General features: G+C 29.4%; 1 protein-coding gene across 1 annotated transcript; it reads right to left on the bottom strand.

Moving 5' to 3' along the window:
- Positions 1–1971: 1971 nt before the first annotated feature.
- CNMa (CNMamide) lies at positions 1972–19647 on the bottom strand. Its single transcript, XM_065505508.1, has 4 exons — positions 18710–19647; positions 5535–5836; positions 5166–5469; positions 1972–2282 (listed from the first exon to the last, which is right to left on the bottom strand). The coding sequence occupies exons 2-4, from the start codon at positions 5793–5795 to the stop codon at positions 2209–2211; spliced, it is 639 nt and encodes a 212-aa protein (XP_065361580.1). The 5' UTR covers positions 5796–5836; positions 18710–19647; the 3' UTR covers positions 1972–2208.
- Positions 19648–27961: the final 8314 nt, after the last annotated feature.

Below are 27961 nucleotides of genomic sequence, written 5' to 3' on the forward strand. Positions count from 1 at the left end.
TGAATGGGATAAAGAGATAAAAGGAAGAATTGTGTAAATATGTATTAAGAACCAGTTAAAAGGAGAGAGGATTAGAAAGAGAGTGTGCGTAAGTAGATTAACTAGGAAATAGTTGATGGTGTGCTTAATTAAGTGCAATAGAAAGTAGAAGGGGGAGGTTGGTGTGGGTTTATTATTAACTTATGTGTGTCAGGGATGGAAATGAAGAAAGTTTTAAATTTTTTACTGTAATACTCCATTAATTCAATTGGTAAACTCAAATGGTAAACTCATTGAATTTAGAACAATAAATAGATTTGACCAATGATTAACACACAGAAATTCATATGAAAAACTCAAAAATATTAAATCGTCAATAACTTTGTAAACAAGAGTTTATTTGAGAAAAGGAGCTCGCATTCTGACCAAAAATCGAATTTTCATATGAAAAATCTGACCAAAAATCGATATTTTATATGAAAAACTCAAAAATATTAAATCGTCATTAACTTGTAAACAAGCGATTCAAAATGGAACTCGATCTGTGTAACTAATATTTTTGACTAAAATTCGAAATTTCGTATAAAAAACTCAAAAATATTAAATCACCAAAAGCTTTGTAAACAAGCGTTTATTTGAAAAATGGATCTCGTTCTGTGATCACTCACATTTCTGACCAAAAATCGAATTTTCATATGAAAAATCTGACCAAAAATCGATATTTTATATGAAAAACTCAAAAATCTGAAATCATCAATAACTTTGTTAATAAGCGTTTAATCGTGAAAAGAAACTTGATCTGTGATCACTCACATTACTGACCAAAAAACTCATAGATCTTAAATCGTCTATAACATTGTAAATAAGCGTTTATATGAGAAATGAAGCCCGATCTGTAATCACTCATATTGCTACCCAAGAATCGACATTTTTATGAAAAACTCAAAAATTTTAAATCGCCATTAACTTTGTAAACAAGCGTTTATTTGAAAAACAAATATTTCTTATGAAAAACTCAAGAACCATAAATCGTCAATAACTTTGTAAATAAACGTTTATTTGAAAAAAGGAGCTCGATCTGTGATCACACTATTTCTGACCAAAAATCGATATTTTTTAACTTTGTAACAAGCGATTATTTGCAAAATGGAACTCGATCTGAGATAACTAATATTTTTGACTAAAAATCGAATTTTCATATGAAAAACTCAAAAATATTAAGTCACCAAAAGCTTTGTAAACAAGCGTTTATTTGAAAAATGGAGCTCGATCTGTGATCACTCATATTTCTGACTAAAAATAGAATTTTCATGTGAAAAACACAAAAATATTGCAACGCCAAAAACTTTGTAAACAAGTGTTTATTTGAAGGTGCTCGATATGTGATCACCCATATTTCTACCCAAAAATCTATATTTTATTTGAAAAAATCAAAAATTTCGAAAAATCGAAAAACTCAAAAATCTGAAATAGTCAATAGCATTGGAAATAAGCGTTTATATGAGAAAAGAAGCTCGATCTGTGATCACTCCTATTTCTTACCAAAAATCTAATTTTCATAAAAAACTCAGTAAACTTAAAATCCTCAGTAACTTTCTAAATAAGCGTTTATTTGAAAAACTAAGCTGAATCTGTGATCACTTATATTTCTGCCCAACATTCGTTTTTAAATAAGTAAAACTCCTTAAATATGTATTTTTGACTTTTTATTAAGTAATGCTTAATAATTTCATTCATTTCTTTAAACTTTCTTTAAAACATTTATAATTCTTATATATTAATAAATATTTTCTTTCTTTTATATTGTAATTTTATAAATAATTTGTAATATATCTCTCTAACAATAACATTTAAATATATTGTAAGTATTAAACTAAAATTCACTAAGTATGATAGTAATCAACTGTATTTGTCTTCTTTAACTAAAATATTTAAGTAGATAAGTTTAAGTTATAAATTGTTTATAATAGGTTAAGTAATTTGTTATAAATAGTAATAATAATTATTTTTGTTCAAATAAATACTTTTGTGGTTTTCATTAATAAATATTACACATAGACTTAGATAAATAAATAGGGATACAATTATTAAATGTTTAAAACATTTAGGAAAAATGTATCCTTTAAAAACTAAAAACAATACTTTGTTGTACAATTTATTTTTTAAATTGGGGTGAAGAAAACAAATGTTTTTTTCCTGTAGGACTTTGTTTAGATGGACGTGGTGAATTCAGTAGTTTGAAAAGAGACGAGCATTTCGTTTACGCCCCATGTTGCAGATTTTAAAATGACAGGGAGACATGTCTGTAAGAAGAGAGTTAAAAATTATTAAATAGGTGTGAAATTTAGTTAAATTTGTACAAGTAATAATAAAAATAAAATATAATTAAAAAAAAATAAAAAAAACCAACAAAAATTAAAGCATTTCATTGAACTGGTCAAAATTTTATTCAAGGACGAAGATCATCATTTAGTACGGTTCGATATTTTCTGTAGCATAAAAATTATCCCTCTTGGTGTATAGCAAAAGACAAAATGATATCATAGTAGCTTTGATATGAAAAAAAAATTCTCCAGACTTGAAGTGGTTCAAAATTTAACTTTCTTATTGATTATTTACGTCATAGTCATGGATAATATTTAAATGAAATAATCCTTAAAAGTAGAATAACTTTTGGACTTTTTGAAAGCACAAAAATGTTGAATGAGCAAAGTTAATAAAAGAAAAGTTACAGATATTTTGCACTATAGATCGTTAGTTATTTCTCTATATGACACTCTTTATGAAAGTCAATAAAAAGAAAAATACCCGTATAATACTGGGAAGTTCCCATACGAAAACAAGTCAATATTTCATCTGCCTTAAAACATAATCAGCACAGGGGTGAACTACTTTTATATACATACACACAGCCTCAAAAGTGAGTAAACACCGATTTAAATCTTTTTTTCACAACCGAATCTATTAGTCAACCCAAATTCCAACAAACCGTTACTTTAAAATTTTAATCGATGAATAATTTTTAGGATTTTTGTTATCTTAAAAAAAATCAAATAATTTTTGGTGTATACTTTTGAGGCTCACTGTATATTCTCTATAAATGAGTTAATAATGATCAGAGAGAGAAATTTATTTTTCTCAAATTAAATCTTATGTAGAAAGATTTAATTTAAGATTTTTGGAGTTTTTGATATAAAACAAAAATTTTTGGTCAGCCATTTGAAAGATCACGGATCGACATTTGAATAATCACAGATCATTTTCACAAATTAGCGCTTATCTACAAAGTTATTAACGATATCGCGTGATGAGTGATCACAGATCATGCTTCTTTTCTAAAACTTATTGAAGATTTAACATTATTTCATTTAAAAAATCTATTTTTGGTCAAAACTTTGAGTGATCACAGATCTAGCTTCTTTTCTCAAAAAAACGAGTATTTACAAAGTTATTGACAATTTTAGGTTTATAGAGTTTTTCATATGAAAATTCGATTTTTAGACAGAAATATGAGTGATCATTGATTAGCTCCTTTTCCCAAATAAACGCTTATTTACAAAATTGTTGAGTTTTACTTATAAAATACAGATTTTGGGCCAGAAATATAAGTGATCACAGATCGACAAAGTCATTGACCATCTAAGATTTTTGAGTTTTCCAAAAAATCGATTTTTGGTCAAAACTTTGAGTGATCACAGATCGAGCTTCTTTTCTTATATAAACTCATATTTACAAAGGCATTGACGATTTTTGGTTTATTGAGTTTTTCATATGAAAAGTCAATGTTTGGTCGGAAATATGAGTGATCTCAGATTGAGCTGTTTTTTTTTCAAATAAAGGCTTATTTACAAAATTATTGAGGATTTTAGGATTATTGAATTTATCATAGAAAACATAGATTTTTGGTGAGAAATATGAGTGATCGCAGATCGAGCTTATTGAAGGTGTAAAATTTTTTTAAGTTTTCCATATGAAAATTCGATTTTTGGTCAGAAACATGTGTGATTACAGATCGTAAATTTACAAAATTATGAAAAATTTTATGTTTATTAAGTTTTTCGTATGAAAATTCGATTTACGGTCAGAAATATAGGTGATCACATATCTAGCTTCTTTTTTCAAATAAACGCTCATTTACAAAGTTATTGACGATTTAAGATTTTTAAATTTTTCATTTAAAAAATCGATTTTTGGTCAGAAATATTAGTGATCACAGATCGAGCTTCTTTGCTGAAATAAACGCTTATTTACAAAGATATTGAAGATTTTTGGTTTATAGAGTTGTTCATATGAAAAGTAAATATTTGGTCTGGAATATGAGTGATCAAAGATTGAGCTCCTTTTCCAAATAAAAACGTTATTAGAGATTTTAGGTTTATTGAGTTTTTCATATAAAACATTGAATTTATCATAGAAAACATAGATTATTGGTGAGAACTTTGAGTGATCACATATCGAGCTATTGAAGATGTAAATATTTTTGAGTTTTGCATATTGAAATCGTTTTTTTAGTCAGAAATATGAGTGATCACAGATTGAGTTCCTTTTTCAAATAATCGTCCATTTACAAAGTTATAAAAGATTTATGTTTGTTAAGTTTTTCATATGAAAATTCTATTTTTGGTCAGAAATAAAGGTGATCACAGAACGAGCTTCTATTCTTAATAAATTTACAAAGTCATTGATGATTTTTTGAGTTTTTTTTTGGCTATAAATCGTCATTCATAATCAGAGTAGCTTGGTTAATCCCATAATAGGGTTCTGAACTTATTAGCGGAACTGCAGATGCTCATCTAGTCAATTCACCAGCTTTTTCAGTCCCTTTATAAAATTCTTTTTATGGCAACTAATTTTGCTAAAATTTTGTATTTCTACAAAACTTAAGGGAATCGCTTTAAAAATTATAAAACAAACAAAACAAAAACCATAAATTAATAGTAAAATAAAAAAACAAGCAAAAATGAAATAAAATTAAATAAAAAAAAAATTATAAACACAACAAAAATATATCGAAATAATATTTGCTAACTTACAATGTTTACGAACTAAATTCCATGCAAAATAAAAGTAATTTTTCATTTTGTTTTTCCAAAATTACAATAATTTAAAAGATAAATAAAGAAAAAATAAATTAAATTAATTGAAATAAAATCCATTTATTATTGTTCAATAAAAACTCTACTCACATTGTACATTCTTTTTGATGTTGTGATCTTTAAACGTCAATTGATTAGCTGCCACTGAGGCAGATGATTTCAAACTTTTGAAAGGCATTAAATTTGTCTCTGCATTCTCATCGCGTACTATATCCTCATCATAAGCTTCCGATTTGGTGGAAGCCAATTGACGAAGACGTTCAAAGAATTTTGTATTGAAAAACTCATTACTCTCCTCCAAGCCATTGGTGTCATCATAGTCCATTGCTAAAACCAGATCACGTAGACCCGGCCATTTGTTCAAATAGTTGGGTTGATTATGATGATATTTATTCTAGTTTTAAAAATATTAAAAATAATTAAATCTAAATTATTGCTTAAATAAAGGAATATGCTTACCAATTTATTAAATAATTTCTCTCCATTTGTATTTGTCATTATTTCATCTAGAAATAAATCCTGCTGTTGTTGTTGTTGGTGCTGCACATCGTTTGTGGGTTTATTGGACAATAGTGATTCTAAATTTGGTCGCGCCATCGTTTCTGTAAACAACATTGTCCATATAATTGACAGCATTAGAATGTTGGTAAATTGACGACGACGACGATGACATCTAGTAGTTTTACGTTTCATTGTTAATGACATTTTATGACACAACATTTTGTCTTCTTTTTGTTTTGTTGATTTGTTATTTGTGCAGTCTGCTAAGAAATGGAAAATATTGATTGTTGAGTGAAATGTTGTGGAAATTTTAAGAAGAATTTTAACTATTTTTTTTAAGATTTAAGAATTTAAAATTAAGAAGATATCTGTGTGTTAAATTACTTAAATAATTTGATATCTATATAATAATAATATCGTGATCTCTAAAATCTCAAACCATAGATTAATATACACAGATTGGAAACTCTCCTGTCAAAGACCTAACTCAGTTGTCCAAAAACCTAAGTGATGAGAATGTATTAGTAAAAATAAATATGTGAAAACAAAAATACTTGTATGTGTAACTTTTTAAGTTCAATTTTTATTTTAGTTTCTTTCTAGTTTCCGCTCTATGTATATTTTCTCTATGCCTCAAACAAAGTCAGTCACTACCATAGATAAATACACATAGAGCAGAAAATAAAAAAAAACTCAAACCAAAAAATTAATCCAAATCCAAACCTTACTGGTTTTTGACAACTGAGTTAGGTCTTTGCCAGGAGAATTTCCGATCTATGTGTATTTATCTATGGTCACTCACAATGAGAACGTATTTTATTTCTTATTAAACAATTAAACAGTTTGAGTTCATAAGTCTTTGGATAACTCTATGCAATCGAAATCATTAAAAATAAAAGAGAATTAATTATAATACTAAACAAGGAATCCAATTTGAATTGAGTTCCATTGACTCAACTGGTATTATCCTTACAACTTAATAATCTAACTAACCACAGCAGTATTTGCAGGACTAATTCATTATACTTCGTCTATAACATCCAAAGGACTTTAATAGCCAATATATTGAAGTGCAAATTATTGCAAATAGATCAGGAAACACATAAAAGGAGCTCGTTAGTACCGTCGTTTCAAAATTAGATCTAGGAATTCGTCTTGGCTTCCAAAGAGTGAGTCTTGGACTAGCACTCAGGGGTTGAACCCTACTCATGCCAACCATTGAGTTGGAATTAGAAACATAGGTTATGGGAGGGAGGAAGTAGTGCGTGTGGATATTTGATTTGAACTTTCCTACATTAAAAATGACAGGAAACACTACAGCGATTAAGTTTGTTAAGCATACAGTAAGGCTAAAGAATGAAATTTCCCTGTAGTGTGTTGTACGGCCCACTGGCCAAACGACCACAAAGGGATGTGTTCTTGATGAAAGACGTGTATTACTTAAAAATCTGAGGGTATCAGGAACAAGCTCCCTAATTACATCAGAACACATTCCGTTGTAGTACCGATAGAACAGTGAAATGCAGTCCACATTGCCGCAGTGCTTCAGCGAATCAATAGAGTTGGATACCATACTATCACCAATAATCACCTTCGCACTCTCCTGGACTCTGAAGCACTGGCAGTTGTATTTCATTTTCGGTCGGATATAGGTTTTTTTTAACAAACTCAAACTGCGAAGCGTTTTGCTTGTCTGCTGATACACCCAGAGTCTCTGGCGGGAATCGAACCCGCAACCCCCAGATTGATAGTTCAGCACACTGTCGTCTAGTCTGTCGGGGCAGATCAGATAGAGTGAAGTAGTTTCTACACCGTCTCAGAAATCCGAGACATTTGGATGCTTCTTTCGACACTTGAAAAATGTGTTTAGACCAGCGGGCATCACATTGTATTCTAATGCCAAGAACATCAAGTGCGTCTGATTCCACAATATTTACAACACTGAGTCTTGCGAGCTTTGAAAGCAAGATGGTCCCGATTAAGGGAATCATTCATATTTTGTCTCTTAGCCCCAACCTCCGACAGGCTTGGTCTGTAACTGAATGAATATGTATGGTAAATATTGCTGTCATCTGCAAAAGAAAAGATAAGGTTGGAAGTTTGACGTAGAAGGTCCTTTAGAAAAATAAGGAATAGAGTAAGAGAAAGAACGGAGCTTTGCGGCATTTATCTTGAACTCGTTTGATGAGATCCCATCTATAACAACTCGTATAGTGCGATCTCTGAGAAAGCTCGATATAAATCGAGAGAAGTTAATACCGACACTAAAAGGCATATGTTTTTATAAGAGTGTACCATGTCACACTCTATCGAACATCTTGGAAATTTCTAGAGCGACACTATTTTTACGATAGGAAAGCTAACAAGTCTCCCGTAGAGCGTCCTCTACAAAAGCCATACTGGTGGTCGTTATGTAAATTGTTGGACTCCAAATATTTAACTAGATGGTAGTTTACCATACTTTTCATAACTTTTGAAAGTGCAGACTTGAATTTTCAGTGTTATTAACCTCTCCCTTTTTAGGAATTGGCGTGACATTAGCAACCTTCTAACATACAGGAAATTCGACGGCTCAGTATGAAGTTGTAAAAAGGTTAGCTAATGGACGAGCCAACGTCGAAGAGCACTGTTTCAAGACCAAAGCTGGTATGCCATCTGGCCTAGGAGACTCACCCCTCGGGGCACGAAAATGCATTTTGGTTAGCTCCAGACCTTGGTGTTGTGCTTCGAGGGGAAACATGGAGCGAAAAAGGGGCTCCGAGGTGCATGGACCTCATTCCTGGTGAGAATTTTATTCTTTTAAATTCGCAGCTGACTAAAGTCTTATCTAGTAACACGGGGATCCTTTGGCCCCAGGACTCCGGTCCTGTAGGATCATTGGGTTGGTCACTTCGGGTGACGATCGTGCTGGCTGTGGTTTAAACCCAAAATCGCGGGAAGAAGATCGTTGGTTAAAGAACTGATGTTCGGGCTAGTAACGAACTTCGGTATACCAAATGAATCTTCTGAGAGCTGTTGCTGAGTACAACAGGGCCATTGAAAGTAGCAGATAACAACTAGCGTTTGTGCTCAGGAAATGTAGGATCCGTGATGTACTGATCGTTGGGCTTGGTTCCTGATCAACGTCTGAAGTGTGCATTATTGTGGCACATATCGGACTGGATTACCAGGAAGGATGTTGCTGTTCTGATAATTGTCCAGGGCTTGTTAGTTGATTAGCTAGCTATGGATGGCAGGGAGCCCGAGCTCTCGAGCAAGGGGTTTGTGCAATGATCCGTGCAATCTTTGTGCGAGAATTTGAAAATTGAGCGTTCTTTGGCAAGGCGTTCAATGGCGGTGATAGACGCATTGTTTCTATCCGGTGTTTAGACCACCATGAGATGTAAATCTAAGACACATCTGGCCTAGGAGACTTATTTACGTTGAGATCTATATATCATGGCAAACCAACATTGACCAATAATCGGCCAAAAATTCAAATTGTTCAAAGGATTTCATTGTCTCATAAGTCACTGTAAAAATCAAACAGACAAACAAAGTATCAGGGAGTTTAACAATCATCATTTCAGTGGTCTCTTGAATCCCTCTAATGTACATGAAACTATGATAATCAGCGGAGCTACGGAAATCAATGAATCAGTCAGCTGCCACTGTTGTTGTTCATGTAGGTCGAACATCCATAGAATGTTCATTGAAAGACCAGCATCCAACGATTGGTATCAATATTAAGTTTGCTGAGGCATATCCTATGGCAAGCACATGCTTTCTGCTGGCTTTTTATTAATCAAATAAGTGTGAGAGATATAGCGAAATGTTGTTTGCAAATATCACAGACCATTAACAAGTCAAGACGTTTAATGAAATTAGCAACTCAAATTATATAAGATGAGGTAATAATCCTTGTAGTCCAGTATCTTTTTAGATCCTTTAAAAATTGCAGACAAATGCAAAACCATCTACCGTAAAATGCACGGCGAATAACAATAACGAGTATTAGTGACACATTGAACCTTGCTGCTAGTTTAAGCGGTTTATCTTTAGATTAACTAATCTGATTGTTAACTGGCATTCGATCTTCAACAAAAAACACCGCCCTTAAACCAGCTGTCTGTCACCAGTTCAACTCTAACACAATTTCAAAATATTTTGCAAAATGAAAACAAAAAAACAACACACAGTGGTAGATTAACACTAATGTATGCCACGTAATTAAAGAAAAATTAAACAATTAACAACAACTAAATAAAACCAGGTAACCAACAGTTGCTTTAACCAAAGAGTTATAAAAAATGGGGAGAATTTTTCAAAAAACTTTTTGTAAAACTCGTGCAATTAAATAGGGTTTCCTATTACCAAACAACAACAGCAAGTAAACAAACACCTCTTTTTTTTTGTCTAATTCCAAATAATATTTATGTATATTTATGACCATAAAACTTTATATTCATCCCTTTTTTTACATAAAACTCTTACAATTACGTATGTATGTACGTCAAACTTTCAATTGTTTATTTAGTATTCAAGTGTTAGAGGAGAAGAATGAGTATCAATGTAAACAAGTGTTCAACAAGTGTTGAAATTTCAACACTTGACATCAGTCACGTTGACATTTGTTGACAATTTCTTTTGATGCTATTTGATTTCTTTCAAGAACTTGGCAAAACTTTGGCTGTTTATGTAAATTGTTAACGAACAAAGGCATTCGACAATTCTTCATTCATTCAAAAAATGTATTGTATAACCAATGATATAAAACTATTTTTAAGTGTTAAATTATTTATCAAATATGATCCCAGAATTTGTTAAATATTAACCCCTCACTGCAAGTTTTTTTAATTATTTCATTGCTAATCTAAGCAAGATTTGCTAAAAGCTTTTCATAGATTAATTAAGAAATGTTGATGTTTTTTATTTAAAAAAACTTGTCTTGTTAAATTTGGTATAACTTGGTTTGAGTCAGTTTTTTCACGTTTTAATTGAAATCTAATGGAAAAACATTTTATTGGTTTATTTCTGCCAATACTTGTTAGAAATAATCTCAATTTCTATTTGCTTTTTTAATTTGCAGGAATTTAGTTTCTAGAACTAGCCAGTTTTTATTATTAGAATGTTTTTAAAATTTATTTTATAAATTTGTTTGGAAATTAGAAAAACATTATACATTTAGGTAAAAGTCAATTGCTTTGTTAGCTAACTGCAAAGAGAACAAAATTGTTGACAATCGAAAGATTCAGCCTCAGAGAGCGAATTTTACAGTTGTGGCTACACAATTTAATTTTAAAATATGTAACAAAAGTTTGGGTTCTTCGACCGAAATTCTTTTTTATCAACTGACTTTCTGTTGATAGAACCGAAATATTAGTGCAAAAGAATCATTCGATTGGCCACAAATTCAAAATTTTGAATACAAAATGATAACAAAGTATTGGAAAATAATAAAACCAGCAGATAAACGAACAGACTGAATGTTAAACGAATATTTAGTACTCTCCTCAGTAGTAAATATCTTAAATAACATGGTGTTGGGATTTTGAACAGGCAAAGCGGATTATTGGGCAGACTCGTGAAAAGTCCCCGAAGTTGCTTTAGTTTGATACATCAATATGCCAGATTGATACTGAAGTTTCGAATTAATTAATTTAATTTGAGCTTAATGCATTCAGAATTAAAAATGTTAAATCTATTCCCAACATCTAAATATGAGTGCAGATCAATAAGTCCTTGACTTTTTGAATGAAACACTTGTTTATGGATAAAAAATCAATCAATACACTTTGTCCAACGTTTCTCCAATTTTTTTATCCCTTCCAAAAATTATGATTTGTCGAGGTCAACAAAATAGGTTTGTTTGTGAGATGATTTCATTGTTAGAGTAAAATCTCTTTCCGTCGAGACATTTCTTTAGGTTTGGAAACAAGAAATAGTCACTTGGGTCTTAACCCGAAGAATAAAGCGGATAAGGGAGCAATTCGTAGCCCAATTCATGGATTTTTGGCATGAAAACAGCACATGTGTGCACTTTTTTCTTCGCCAAATACGGTCTGTGCATCCGATCATGAGCAAACGCGTGAATATTTTCAATTGTTTCGGGTCAAGAACGTTCGGCTTCTTCCGTGCTTGTTCGGCCACAATGAAATTAAGTAGAACAATTTTTTACCATTGAAACAAGCCGAATTTATAGAAGGTGACGACAGAACTACAACATGTACAAAAACAACAGGTACTTTGAACTGTCCAAGTTGTCGGTTGCTGTTTTTGCTTTTGGGTTTGCTGTATTTTTCGCCACAACAAAACAAGTGAATTGACAGTTCAATTTTCCAAAAAAAATAATCAGCTGTTCCTCTGAGGTCACCTTCTATAAATTTGCCTTACATTGATAGTGCAAAGTTCCCTTAGTAGTTATCAAGGCTGGGTTTGAATGATGGATTTTTCCGCAAAATAATAATGGTTGATGAGCAGACGAAATTCACTTTTTTATATTTTTTCTTCAAGCCACGCTGTAGTCTGCTGTCAAATACAATCTTTACCCTCTAATGCTTAAGCATGCCTCAAGGCACTCATCGCAAAATGCCAGTAAATGCAAATATAACTGATATTTTATTTCAAAAACTTTGAAAGCTTTTTAAAATAATTTAAGTACATTTTTTAGCAACTGTTATATGAGTTTTTGAAATGAAAAATCCGTTATATTGGCATTTTTGCGATGAGTGCCTATGGTATGCTTGGGCATTAGAGGGTTAATGACCTCAGCTTGATTAAATTTTGGCAGGAGTCAACTGACAGATGTCTGTTGTCAGCAGCAGTGTTGCCCAAGGCGAATTTATACAAGGTGGAGTCAGTCAAACAGCTGATAATTTTTTTTTTCGCTTTTTGGTTCTAACAACTGACAAAGCTTGTTTTTATATTTAAATATCTACATAGTCTAAGCTTATTAACAAAATATTAATTGTTTAGCTAAATAAGTAAAGCCTTCAATATTCAATTATTTACACTATATTAAGTTTAAATACTTATTTCTTTAATTTTTCATTTTAGTTTTTTGACATTTGTTAAGACCAATCGTTGTTTTTGTAGAACTGACACCACCTTGTATGAATTCGCCTTGAGTGTTGCCTTTTCAGTTAAAGTCACGGATTTCATTCAAAGGCTTTAATTAAACTACATACTTAGAATTCATTCATCGTTGAATTAATTTTGTATTTAATAATTTTTTTAATAGATATGAATTGAAGAAAAATTTAATCATTCAATAATGAATTAATTCTACGAAGAATGAATTTTGAAAGCAATGAATTCAATACAATTCAAGTACAAACAAAATTAACGGAATGGTAAAGAGATACAATTTACTTTGATTTAAAAAATGGAATTAAGAATTCATTTTTTCAAACCTTTGATTGATAGCAAGTGCAGATTTTAAGAAATGTTCGATGAGAGGCCTGAGTATGTGCTTTTCAACAAGATCATTATTTTCATTCGAGGTCCCAGCCTGTTGAAATAAATCTAGGTCATAGCTTCGAATTAATTAATTCAATTTAAGCTTGATTCATTAAAATCTTAATTCAGAATTAAAAAAAATGTCAGCAATTCATTCCATAAAACAATTCTTTTGCTTAATTTCAAAGACTTTTATTTATATTGAATTCATTCATAATGGAATGAATAAATAACAATAAGATAAATAATTTTTTGAAAGGGTCCTTTTATGGGAATTAGGGACAAATGTTGCCCGATTTTCGCCTTACTTTTTAGTATAATTTCAGAATTTTATAAGGATTGCCGTATAATCAACATATTTATGACTGCTCATAGAGTATTCCGGTGGGATATTTGCCTATTTTCAATACCGAACACACCTTATCAAGGGAATGTATTTGTAGAAAATTTCACTTTCGGTTGGGCCCTATCGTGTTTTCAACAGATTGATAGATGGACGGACATAGCTAGATATTCTTAGAATCTTGTGAGGAGCCATAATATATATGTATACTAATGTGGGTCTGCGACAAATCAATATAACCACAACACCTTTGAATGAATTTACAAATTATTTTGCAACTGGCCCCCTTATTTCTCATATTGATGCACATTTTTACAAATCACTTAATTTGAATCAAAGACATATGTTTTAATTTCAACATTAAACAAGTGCAGCATTAAATAAAATTATCATCAAGTCGTTTAATATACTGATATAAAGAAAAAAAAATCATTATTAAGCATTTTTAAACACGGGTTTTTAAAATCCTATTTAAGAGCAAAGTACAACTATGGTTTATTTATATACAAAAAAGTATGTCTAGTAAGATAGACGACATACTTATTTATAATTTTTATAAATAAATTTTTAATTAATTTTTATATTTTATAATAATTGATAATGAACTATGTAAATACATTGTACTAAATACTCCTATTAATATTTTTTATTTGCATATTTATTAATAATGTATTTTAATGTAATGTTTAATGTCTATTTCTTTTAGAAATTATTTAACTCAATGTTATTAAATAAATAACTATATAGTACTAACAAATGCAAAAGTTTTGTATTTTGTATGATAAGAATAAAGAAAAATATTTACAATATATATTATAAATTGTTGTTGTTTATTTAATAAATATGTCTAATTATAATTTGTCTAATTAAACGTTATAGTTTTTGACATATAGTCTCTTCATTCTGTCATCATAAGTTTATTAAACCTCTAATGTTATCTCATCACATTCAAATAAAATTATCATAAATTTAGTGCATGACATCAATATTGAAAAGCTCAAAGTATTTAAATACGAGAAAGGGAAAGTATTTTAATACGAGTATTACTGTAATAGAAGTACATAATATTTTTTATAACATTTTTAATTTAAATAATTTACAAAAAATATTATAAAGCCGTAAAAAGTCTTTCATCAAGACTCGATCTGGTGGTACTCGATCTTTCTGTTCTTCATACGAAAGTTAGAGACCGAAAGAGAGAACTAGCGATATGTGATACAAATTATTATTTTTTTTATGAAAACTGTCAGTGTAACTATTAGTTAACCAGAGTTCGTGTTAATGGGGTTAAGTTTTTAATAAAATTCAATTCTATTTTCTTTATTAATACGAGTACATATCAAATTATTTTTACTTTCCTGCATTTCTCAATGAAATTATTCTATTTTAAGTCTCAACGTGGCAAATATTGTGCAATACCATTATAAATTGCTTCATTTTTTTTTAGATTTAAAAAAAAAGTTCAATGAATTAATCTTTATTTAAGATTAGCCTTGAGAATATATGTAATTAAATTATAATGATAATTTGTTACTGGCATTTTTAATATTATGAAGGCAACAAAAAAAATTAGCTTAAGATTAATTAGTTGGCTTATTCGTATGAAACTAAATCTGTAGAATTATAAAGAGTGTATTAAATTTTAAAATACATAATGTTTAGCTGATTAAACCGAGATATCCCACAGCGACTTTATGAATTTCCCGGTTCTAACTGTAGAGGCAACACCGCTTCTGTCAACAGGCATCTGCCAGTTAAATCCTGTAAAAATTTTAACAAGCTGTGTCATTTAGTTTGTGTTTGACAGCTATTGATAGCAAAGAAATTGGAAACAATTGGAAAAAACATCAAACCAAGGCTTGATAAATACTATGAGATCTCTGCACTATCAATTTTAATGGTAAAAAGGGGTTTATTGAATTATGGCCGTACAAGCTCGGAAGATGCCGCTCGTTCTGGAAGCCCGAGAGCTCATCTGGGCTTCCAGAACGAGCAGCATCTTCCCAGCAAACAAATTAAAAATTCAGGATATTGAGTTGGCCGATCAGAGATTGAAAGTCGGATTTCTCATACCCAGTGGTTTCAATTTTGAATAATCACATGGATATGAGAAAGCTTTCCACAAGATGGCTGCCGCGTTTGCTCACTATCGGCAGCACAAAAGGGTACACACATTAGCAGTTTCCAATACAAAAATCCATGAATTAGGCTACTAAATCCGCCTATTTTCCGGATTTAGCCCCGAGTGATTATTACTTGTTTCCAAACCTGAAAAAATGTCTCGGTGGCAAGAGATTCGACTCCAACGATAAAATCATCTCACAAAAAATAATTATTTTGATGACCTGGACAAATCTACTACTTCCGAAAATTATTATTGAAATTTTAAAAGAAAAATGAGTTGCTTATATACTGTGATGCAGTTTTTGTTTTCATCCGGGGTATGCTTAGTCTGTCCAGGTTCTTCAAAAGTCTGCTTCCTATGAAATCTTCTTTGCCACCGAGCTGTCTTGTATCTTTGGAATATGTTTGTTAATAGGCGAAGCTTCTAATAGATGATTCGACGAGATAAACGCTTCGGCTCTCGGTCGGCTAACGACTTATTTTTATAAAGTAAATGCAACGGATGCAGTCCAAGGAAATTAATTCGTTGGCTCTATAAATAAGGACTAGCTACTGAGTATAATCCGACGAGATAAACGCTTCGGCTCTCGGTCGGCTAACGACTAATTGTTGGTAAATACAACTTCTGGATGCAATCCGAGGAGATAAATTCTACAACATATAGGCTAATACTAGCTAATGAGTACAATCCGACGAAATAAATGCTTCGGCTCTTGGTCGGCTTAATACGGTATTAGTACGAAGTAAGAATTGTTGCCTCGTCTAATTATGCTTTGTTACCCGGGAGCAAAGTATAAGTAGATCGGAACTTCGCTTCTAGCCTCCTTTAGTTCAGGTTTATTCTTGGATGTCTTTCTAGAGGTTTTTCTATAAAGTTTCTAAAATATTCCAAACTTTTTCTTTGTCTTCAAATATATTAATAAAACATTTTCAAACCTCAGCATATTTTGTTCTTATCTCAATATTAGCCAAATAAATTTACTAAATTTTTTTTTAAACAAAAAACTTAAAACGCAATTGTTTTATTACTTTAAGACACAGTTATCAATATAATCATCTATGCTATATGACTTAACATATAGAATAAATTTTATAAATCAACAAATTATAAATTAGGTCATTGCCTTCTTTTACCTTTTTAACCTTATTAGAATCAAATCAAAATTTATCTCAAATTAAAAAGGAATACTTAACAAAATAAATATTGTATAAACAAGAAATCAACGCATAAACTGACCAAAATATTTAACCTCTACACACTTGCATTTTTATGTTAGACATTTTAATGGCAGCTAGATTAACATAAAGGGCATATTATGTTCATATGTATGTACATAATTAAATCTTAATTATAAAGTTCATACATTTGACTTTTGAAAGTTTATTTTAACACTTGTGCTGTGAAGATTATAAAAAGGGAAGATTCTTAAATACGCACGTCTTTGTCGTAAATCTTAAATTTTTCATTCTGCTGATAACACTTTTTCTTTTTTATATTGAATTGAAACATCATCACGAGACTATTATAAAAACAATAAAATCAAAATATTTATGGTTTAATCATTTTTCGTAAGCTTCATTAAAACGAAACTGATAATTTCTTTGCTACTGATATAGAGCTAAATTTGAATTTAAGAAAACGCCCATTTTTTGGCGCCACAAGAGAATTTTTTGAATTATTCAAATGTAAAAAAAAGTAAAAAATAAAGGAAGATCAGAAAGCAACAAGTGTCGCCTTAATATTATTAGTTTAATTAACTGCACCCAATCCATATTGCGGATTCTGTTGAATTCTTTTTTATCGGATCTTTTGATAATGGTTAGTATGTATCAAAATAAAATAAAACAATTTGAAAAATCTCTCATTTTTAAGTCATATTCCCAATACATCGATTTTAAAATGTATTATTAATTATATTTGAAGTCAGTTTTTTATCAAATATCTGAAAATAATTTTTTAAAATCTTTGAGAAACATGTTTGTCAAAATTTAGACATTTTTCATACAAATTTCAAAATTTTGACTTTGTTTATTTTTCACAACTAGACGGATTGAGATGTTGCTAAAAACATTTTAAGTGTTAAGTTGAAGTTTGTTAGAAATAAGATGATATATATGGAAACATTTCTGGATAACTATTAGCGAAGATATTTGCGAAAAACTAAATAAAGTCAAGTTAAAAAATGAAAATTTAAACTTATGGAATATCTTAGATAAACTAGCAGGATTTTCTTTATTTTTTCTTTTATTGTTGTATGTATAACGAAGTAAAACTCATTGATGTCTTTAAACGTTACGAGCTCTACAAAGTTTTTCAAACCAGATATGGTCGTCTTTGACACCCTGTATCTCTCTTAATATTGTAACAGAGTGGTAACAAATTTAATTTTCTGAAAGCTTATGTCCTACTCTAAGATTCGTTTGTACATGATTTTTAAATCGAAACAGTAGTTTAGAAGATACAAATTTATTACGATCGACAGCGCTGTGAAACATTTTCAAAATATTATCTAAAAATGAAACAAACTAATTCTAACAATCTACTGATTGCAATTTTTGTTTCTCATTTGCTCATTTCGTTGATATTCGTTTTATGTATGTGTGAACAGAAGTGATCGTGTACAAGCAACCAGTTGCTATGAGTGATGATCATTGATGTTTTCTATGGTTTTAAGCAATGGAGCGTATGATAAATAAATGCAAAAATTATTTATCAATCATACGTAATATTTATCCATTACGTATGATCATTTGCTTAGAAACTTTTAATTTTTTTATCAATTTAAGTTAAAAATAAATTATTTAAAATAATTAATTTTATGTATTTTATACTATCACTCCTACTTAAAATGACTAGACGAGTCTAGTTGGCTTTTTTTTATGATTGAACATAAAAAATTAAAAATATGATGAAATATTTCAACTAAATTAAGTAATATTTAAAAAATTTTGTTTAAAATGTTTACTACAAAATGTCTCAAGCAAACATTTGATATTTTTAGAACAGAATAATATAAATAAAAGTTAATTTAAAAAAATCTTTTATAATAAAACAAACATTAAAATTTTAAATTAGCTAGAAAAAAAAATAACTTAAATAATATAAATTTTTTAATAGACAGCTTTTAACATTTTAAGATTAATACAAACTAACAGACAAAATACCGTCGCTAAACAATAATTTTTAGGAATTTCAAATACATATTGCATTCATTTTAATCGTACTTACCTAAAATAATATAAATGTTTTTAACAGTTGATTTATTTAAATAACACTCTTGTTAAATTAATTTAATTTTGCACTAAATTTTTTATTTTATTTTATAAGTTTTCCTTAAAATTTTTTTCAAATTCTTTTTATCCGTTATTTTGATAATATTCTTACTTTGGTATTAATTCGTTCGCACTTGTTTTACGAAATATATATAACTGACAGTTTTAACAGTTACTTTGTTAATGTGGCACAACTGTTCGCGGTCAAGTTTTTTTATATATGAGAGCAGATTTACCGTAATATTACAATAATGACTATTACACTAACACAAACACAAGTTTTATAACAGGTAAATGCTAATGAAAACAATAACAAACAAGTCTTTTCTTGTTTTAGTTGGTTGTTGTAGTTGTTTTCTCTGTTTTACTTGTGCACTCACTTATAAACAATAACAATTGTTTACAACAACTACACTTGTTGATATCTTCGTGAGTTTACAAAAACACTTACACTCGCAAAAACGATATCCGTTTCGTTTCGTTAGTATGTTTTTGTTGTCGTACAAATGAATTAAACGAAACGAGTTTATTTACGAAGGCAAAATGTATGAAAAAAACGAATACAATTCAATGACTTGAAATTTTCACGAAAATGTTCTTGTTATTTGTTGTTGTTCGATGGTGTTTATGTTTCTTTTTAACCCTTAAATTAGGGTTTTAATAATTTCTGTATTTTGTTAATCATGTGGGTGTCATTTTGCATAAATTTGATTTGTTTTTTTAAATGTTTCTTTCTTTTGGTTTATTATAAGTATGAGTATTTTAATAGTTAATTTTAAAATTGTTTTATTTTATTTTTAAACTTTTTGTTGTCTTTGCTTAGAAAGTCTAAATTATACTACTTCTATCTTGATCATATTTCAAACGCTTATAGTATTTGCTTGCTTTTTTTTGATTTTTATTTATAAGATTCTTTTGCTTTTTAATTTTTGTATTTTCAAATTAAGAAGATTTTATTAGATTTGCTTTAAGAAATGTAGTATATGTGAGTAAGAATATTGTATTTTAAGGCGTGGGGTGATGCTAAATTGTATAAAAGTATTTTGAAATTGTTTTATGTGATGAAGCCAGAATAAATTTTGTTTTAATTTCTTCCCATTAAGCCATGTTTTCTAAAAACCCTCAAAGATTAATGCATGTAACATAAAATCTTCAACGATATATAAGGGGCAGCCAGAACAACTTATTTAAATAAGTTCCTATACATCATAGAAGATTAATTCCACCATATTGTTGTCAAGGATTATATGGTCGAAATTATAAAAAAAGAAAAATTATTAAAAAAAGAACGCGACATTCATATATCTTCAATGTGAAAAAATAAAGAAATATTAAATTTTTTTAATTTTATCACCATTTTCCAATAGCAATTTAAAAACTCTAAAAAAGAAAAATTATTAAAAAAAAAAATATTTTCAAGAACGCGACATTCATACACATTTTAAAGTGAAAAATGGAATTTTCCGACAGCATATAAAATATCTATGTAGATTTTGTTTCCAATTTGTTAGCAATCAATACACATGGGTTCAAAATGGCGAAAAAAATAGTATGTACTCGTTTTCGATTTCATATAGAAAAATGCTAAAATCTGTGATTTTTAGACTTAGTAGAATACAGTGGCTTTCTGTTGATAGTAATCATGTTGAATATTTGCATTCTTTTACAACATTTAATATGAATTTAGCACAAAAGCTTAGTATTTATTACAATCTTTAGTATTAAATTGTCGCGTGCTAAATATTTAGCCATCACATTTGTAATAAGGATTAGTTGAAGTAGTGTAATTTTTAAAATAAGCTTCGTATTTATTATTTATTAGTTCGACATACTTTTTATATAAGTACTATTTTAATAACTTTAACTATTTAACTAAGTCCACTGTTAATACAAGTTCTGCCTTCTTTACTGATTTTGCCAGGTATAAGGCTTTAACTTCTCTTTTTCAGCAGCTATTTGGACAACTTCGGTGGATCTTTAAAGAGCAGCTTTATCGCAATATTATTTATACTTAATATCTGTTTTGAAAGATCTTAAATAATAAAAATATTTCTTGAAAAAAAAGTTTACTAATGATAACAAACGATACACATTTTGAAAATTAAAATTACATGTTTAGTTAGTTTTCATTACTTAAAGCCGCTTAATTTGGATTTGCATTTAAATAACAAACAATGATTTAGGTACAAGAACGTGACATTATATTATGAACAAAGGACGAAGGCCTCAGTAGCCAGTTCCTAATTTTCTAATATTGATATGTAAATTTAATTTGCTATTAATAAATAAAATAATAATAATAACGAACGATGATTTAGATACAATAACGTGACATTATATTATGAACAAAATCAAATGAAAAATTTACTGTTAAGATGTTTTTTTTGCTATTTTGTAGAGGTAGTCCAGGTAGTCCTTTCTGTAGAAATGTTCATATACTATCCTATACTAAGACCATCAATAAGCTAAAGATGACAGTACAATGGTGTCCAAAACCACAAAATAAATGCAGTATAAATGGACAGATGGTACTAAAAAGGTCGTCGAAAAGTGCTGCAACGAATGGTTTTACTTTTCATTCTCACATTTTTACTCAACCTTTTTAATCAACTAACTTCATAATATTTGTTTATTGAATTGAAATGACATGATATGACTGACTCCTAGTCTCGACTAGTCTTTTCGCAATTAAGTAACAATTGTATTTCTCTTAAGCAACAACTGAATGCAAATCTTTCGATTTTCGTTCTTAATTGTTTTGAAAAAATATCTATAGATTCTGTTTAATAGTAAAAACAATAAAATATACGATTATGTATATAGTAAAAATTATAATATTATAGCTTTGTCAACTTGTTATTGTTTCTAATCTAAACACCTCATATATGTATGTATATTAGTCTCACTGGGGGTCTTTCAATTAAATTATTATTAGATCCTCTCTTAGAGCCATACTCTTGCCAAATAGATTAACTACCTAAAACTACTCACTACAGTTTTTCTTATAATTATGTCACTGGCATAATTTCGGAATAGCGGGCGTTAGTGTTTTAATTATAATTACTTTTTAAGGAAATTTTCTTTAGGTATTTGTTTTTATTTACCAATTAATACTTAAACAATTTAATAATTTTATTATTTAGTAATAATGTCACAATATTATAAATGAAAACTTAGAAAGTGTAGTTAATCATTTTGCCAAAACAGCCAACCTTATGTATATTATTGTCAATGTGTGAAGATTATCAGAGTTTTAAATTGGGATGACGCCGAATGTATGTTTCACTGACAAATCGCTGATAAGTAAAATTTATTAGTTTTTGATAAGTCAAGATTAATCACAGCCAGTTTATTTTATTATTTATTTTCTTATTTGATTTTTAATAAATGCAAATCAAAATAATAATTAATTACGAAAAATTTGAATTATTTTGAATAAAAAACTCGAACACACTTATATTTTTGAATACTATTTACATAGAGAATTATACATAGAGACGAGACACTCTGATTTGTCAAACAAAAATACAACAAATCATATGTCTGATATAAAAACAAAATAGATCAAATATCATGTATTTGTTTGTTGCCAGAGATAGGTTTTTGAGAACAGAGTTAGGTTTCTGACAATTACGTCTCCTCTCTATGTTAACATATGACTATTTACTTACGTAGTTTAAGTGTTAAAATAATAATAATAGAATTTCTAAAATATTGCTATTTTTTTAAGTTGATGTTTATTTGATATTTTAAGACTTATATAAGAACAAACAACGTTAAACTCTCTACTTCGGTCTTTCCAAACTATACATTGTTTAACTAATTAGGTGTTTATTTAAATAAAAGTGGATTCGATTTTTTAGAGGTTACGCTTAATTTTAACAAATATTCAAGTAGCTTAAATAACACTTAAACTTTGTTAGTTGATAAAATTTGATTTCAACATTGAATCGTTTAATATCCCGATTGGTTTTAAATTTGTTGCGACAAGCCAATCTTACTATTGGGTACTTCAAAAGGCGGTATTTAACATTTTTTAATGCGGTCTTAGTTTTTAATAACTTATATGTCATTTTGAAGGATACATATCAGTCATTTATTCTCACATTGTTATTGAACATTATAATATAAACAACAACACATTTTTTGCTTTAAAAATATCGAATTTTTTGCCAACAAAGCGTCGAAGTGCTGGAAGTTTGGATTTAATTCTTTCCATGTTCCATTGGTTTTGACGTGCGAGAGATGATGTGTGCAGTTCAGAAGTGATTTTGACATGAAAGACAAAGATTGCCCAGTCCAGCCAAAAAAGTTTGAAGAACAAGAATTGGAGGCATTACTCCATGAAGATTGTTGTCAAACTCAACAAGAGCTTGCAAAATTATTGTGAGTTACTCAAGCAGCAATTTCAAAACGTTAAGTAACATAAGAAGTACCATTCGAAATAAATTTTTTTTAATTTATTAGTGAAAAAAATATGTATTACAAAAAAATTTTTTGGTAAGAAAAAAATTTGGGTTAAAAAATATTTTTTTCCGATTTTGATCCATTGTAGATCCAACTTACTATAGTCTTATATATGTACATCGTTGCAATGGACTTTGAAATATATATTGTTACGAAATTGTACTTGAATTCAAATATAACGATTTTAAGGGCTGATTTAAAAGTAGCATAATGCTTTCAAATAACAGTGCTGTAATGGCAGACTGTAACATATCTGTGGGCATTATTAAATAAAAGCTTTCAGTTCATTTGATCGTAAGTTGGCAACGCTGTATTCGAATATTAAAGAACATTGTAGAAAGTACACCACAGATGGCGTATGATCTAGAATATTCGAACTTTGACAGTTAAAGAGCTTTCTAGATGGTAATGCAGTGTTATAAATAGTGGCAGAGGTTGCAGTCGTGAGTGAGTTTATCAGAGACGCTTTTCGAATAAACATCATCTAAGTGCCTTAAAGTGTGTTGTGTTTTCAAAGTAAATTCGTGTACATTATAAATTGTGTCTGTAATTCTGAAAATTTATAAACGTGTATAAAAAACATTGAGTGACTATTTAATTCTGTTGTTGTTGTACATTTTAAAGAAATAAAGAATTGTTACAATTTTCAAACTACTAAACGGCTTTTATTTGCAATCAAAAGTATCCGGATTATTTAAAGGAAATAAACCAATCGTTTTGAAAAGGTTAAAACGTAACAATATCATTAGATATCCATATTGTCTATATTAATGACTTAGTAGGCCAAAAATCTCGACATTTGTGGGACGATTTTCTCGACTTTAAATAACAACCGAGCCGGAAGAATTCCCGATATATTGATGTACATGGCTATATCGACATCGCTATCTATAACGATCCAGAATATGTATATTTTGTGGGGTTGCAAATGAAAAATATAGAAATTACAAACGGATAAAATCATTTTTGCACCGAATTATTTTTAAATTTTTTTTTTTTATTTATTAGTGAGAAAAATGGATCCATTACGATAACTCGAAGCCCGGCAAACCAGTCGAATCGACATTTTGTGCAAAGCCAAATTTCCATCACGCTAAGGTAATGCTCTGTATTTGGTGGGTACAAAAGGGTCCTATCTATTATGAGCTGCTGAAATCTGACCAGACCATCACATTGAAGCTGTACCGAACACAACTGATTAGTTTGAAGCGAGAATTTACCGAAAAACGTCCAGTCATTAAACGCTCGGCCACATTATGCAATACCTGTTAAAAAATTTAGAAAGAAGTGGTTGGGAAGTTTTGCCTCATCCGTTTTATAGTCCAGACTTAGCACAGTCCGACTACTATTTGTTTCGATCGATGCAGAACGCTCTTTATCCGAGTATCCGATATTGACTTGATTTGTTCTTGGCCTCAAAAGGTGAGCAGTTCTTTTGTCTCGGAATCCATATGTTGCCAGAAAGATGGGAAAAGTTCGTAGCTAACAATAGCCAAACTGAATGAAGAACAAATAAATTAATTTAATTTGTATTTGAATTAACAAAAACTTAATCATTCAAAGGTTGAATGAATTTTGTTATGATTTAAATCAACGATTAGTGAATTATATTTTAATAAAGAATTAGATTTTGGGGTTGGATTTATGAAATGAATGGCTGACATTTTTTTAATTCCAAATTAAGATTTTAGAGAATTTAGCTCAAATTGAATTAATTAATTAATTCGAAGCTCTGAGTGTAATTTAATCTGCAAATGTGAACATAGTATTATACTATGTTTACATTTGCAGAGTTAATCATATCAAAAGCGATTAAGCTCTAATCACTTTAAAATCGAGATGATCAAATTGACATGATTAAAACTTAATCACATACAATCACCTGAACATACCTCAAACCGACTATGATGTAGCATCGGCCACCTTTCAGTGCAGTACCGATAAATAAATTTTGACAGTTTCTTTTTTTTTCCTTAAAAAACCTTAAATAATTCATCAATGTTCACAATTTCATAATTAAAAAGCTTAAAATAATCTGCTGATATCTTTAATAACGTATTTATTTCCAAATTTAATGCCTTAAAGAAATCATCTCAAATGTAATGTGAACGGCTTTGATTAACTTAATCATAATTTTGCTCAAACGCGTTTAAAAGCCCAAGTGCGAACATAGCATAAGTATTTTCAGTTTTACTCAGAGCTTCGAATTAATTAATTCAATTTGAGCTTAATTCTTCTATAAATTGAGCTTCTACTTACAAATCTTAAATGATTTTTCATATATTTTCTGTATAATTTTTAAAATTTCATACATTACTCATATAAAAATATATTTAATTGTTATTCCCTTTAACATTTATGTTGATTTCCTTTTATTTTAAAACACAGCCTTAAGCAATTTTCCGCCATTTATTATGATTTCTATAATTACCGTCATATAATCGATTTTCTTCGTTATAAATTATTCATTTATGATAAAGAGTAATAAATACTTATACTTAATATAGTTAGACATAGTACCATAATTTCTTTTATATAAAATTCATTTGAATAAGTAAGTTTTGTTAACTTTTGCACAAATGTGGGAATAAGGAAAATATTTCTAGACAAATCTTATTCATTACTTTAAAAAAATGTCTACATAAATAGAAGATAATAGAGATTTAAAGGATAATATTTGAGAGTACACTCGTATAATTATACCCTTCATCTTAGTGAGAAGGTTATATATAAGTTTGTCATTCCGTTTGTAATTTCCACAATATAATATTCCGACCCTATAATGTATATATGTATATTCTGGATCCTTATAGATAGCGGAGTCGATTAAGCCATGTTCGTCTCTCTGTCTGTTGAAATCAACTCCCCAAAATAACTTACTTACGCGATTCATACATCAATATCTCCGGAATTCTTCTCGGGATCGGTTGATATTTAAAATCGAGAAAATTGGTTCACAAGTGGCTGAGATATAAGGAAAAAACCAGGATAACCTTGATTTTTGACTTATATCTGGATTACTAAGTCATTAATATAGACAATATGGATATCTAATGATAGATATTTCAAAGACCTTTGCAAGGACTTATATAAGACCATAGTAAGTTGGAATGGGCCAAAATCGGAAAAAAAATTTTTAACCCGAATTTTTTTTTCGCTTAATATTAAAAAAAATTGAAAAACATAAAAATTATTAAAAATTTAAAAACAATTCGAAAAAAATTTTTTTTCAAAAAAATTAAAAATAACACTTTGGAACAAAAAAAATTTTGTTTACCTAAAAAAATTTAAAATTTTTATTTTAAGGTATAATTTTGTGAAGGGTAATACTAGCTGAACCGGGTCTGTTTTATATTGCTCGATCTCGATTTTAATATACAGTGTCGGACAAAGTCGGTGATCCACCCTTCAATGTTAATACATGTGGTGGCATTTCGGCTGTTTCCAATGAATTCAGTGGTATAATGGAACAATTTTATTATGCCACGCCCCTCCCCCCACAGACCGACTTTACAGTGTTACCCGCCAGGCTATCCTGAAGATTCCCAGAAAATTTCATCAAAATCGGTGCAGCCGTTTTTGAGTTCATTCGGAACATACAAACATCCATTTTTATATATGTATATAGATAGAAGATTTGTGCAAGGATTTCGACAATTTGTTCTCGTAAGAATATATTCAAATTACATCAGTGGTCGGCATATAGATAACATTATAATTACCTGTTAAACACATTCCTTCTCGGATGAAAACTGAACAGCTATTTATTGTTTGTTTCTTATTTGATAATTTTTATGAACTTCGTTAACATTCGTGTTGTTTACATGTAAATAAGCGATTATATTTGGCCCCAAATAATATTTGTGGAATTTTCATCACCCTATGTCCTTCCTTCAAGGCCCTATTGGGCCAACAACAGACGGACGGACATAGCTGGATCCAGAATATACTTATATACTTTGTTTGGTCTACAACCAATATTTTACAAACAAAATGATAATCTCAATGTATCCCCCATCCTTTTGGTGCTGGGTTATAAAAATCATATTGTGGAAAACATTCGAATACAATTTTCAAGACATCCATTTCATTAGAATCGTCACCCTATGTCCTTCCTTCAAGGCCCTATCGTGCCAACAACAGACGGACGGACATAGCTGGACCCAGAATATATATATGTACTTTGTTTGGTCTACATCCAATATTTCGATATGTTACAAACAGAATGACAAACTCAATGTACCACCCATCCTTTTGGTACATGGTATAAAAATCACATTGTGGAAAACATTCGAATACAATTTTCAAGACATCCATTTCATTAGAATCGTATTCAATGTAACATTCTCAGGGCATTAAACTTTTCAATGTTTAAACACAATGAAACGTAATCAATCTTAGTAACAAGAAAAAAGGCCCTAAGTCAATAAACCTATAAAAAAATTAATTTTTTTAAATAAAATAAAATTTCATAAGATTTTTGTTTATAATCAAAAGTTTTGTGCAAAATCAACCATAACTTTGAATGGGTCAAGGTTGTAAAATCTCGCAAAAAATATATGAAATATGAAATTTAATTGCAATTAAAGTGTTTGTAAAATAAAAATAAAAATAAAAATAAAAACATTTCCGGTTAATTTAGAATTTCAAGCAAATATATTAAGTTAATAACAAAATTATCATTTTCAATCCTTATGGTGGGTGAAGATGCTCGAGAAACCAATATAATTTTAATGAAATT

Source organism: Calliphora vicina, chromosome 3 (genome assembly GCF_958450345.1).
Source record: "Calliphora vicina chromosome 3, idCalVici1.1, whole genome shotgun sequence".
Classification (NCBI taxonomy): Eukaryota; Metazoa; Arthropoda; class Insecta; order Diptera; family Calliphoridae; genus Calliphora; species Calliphora vicina.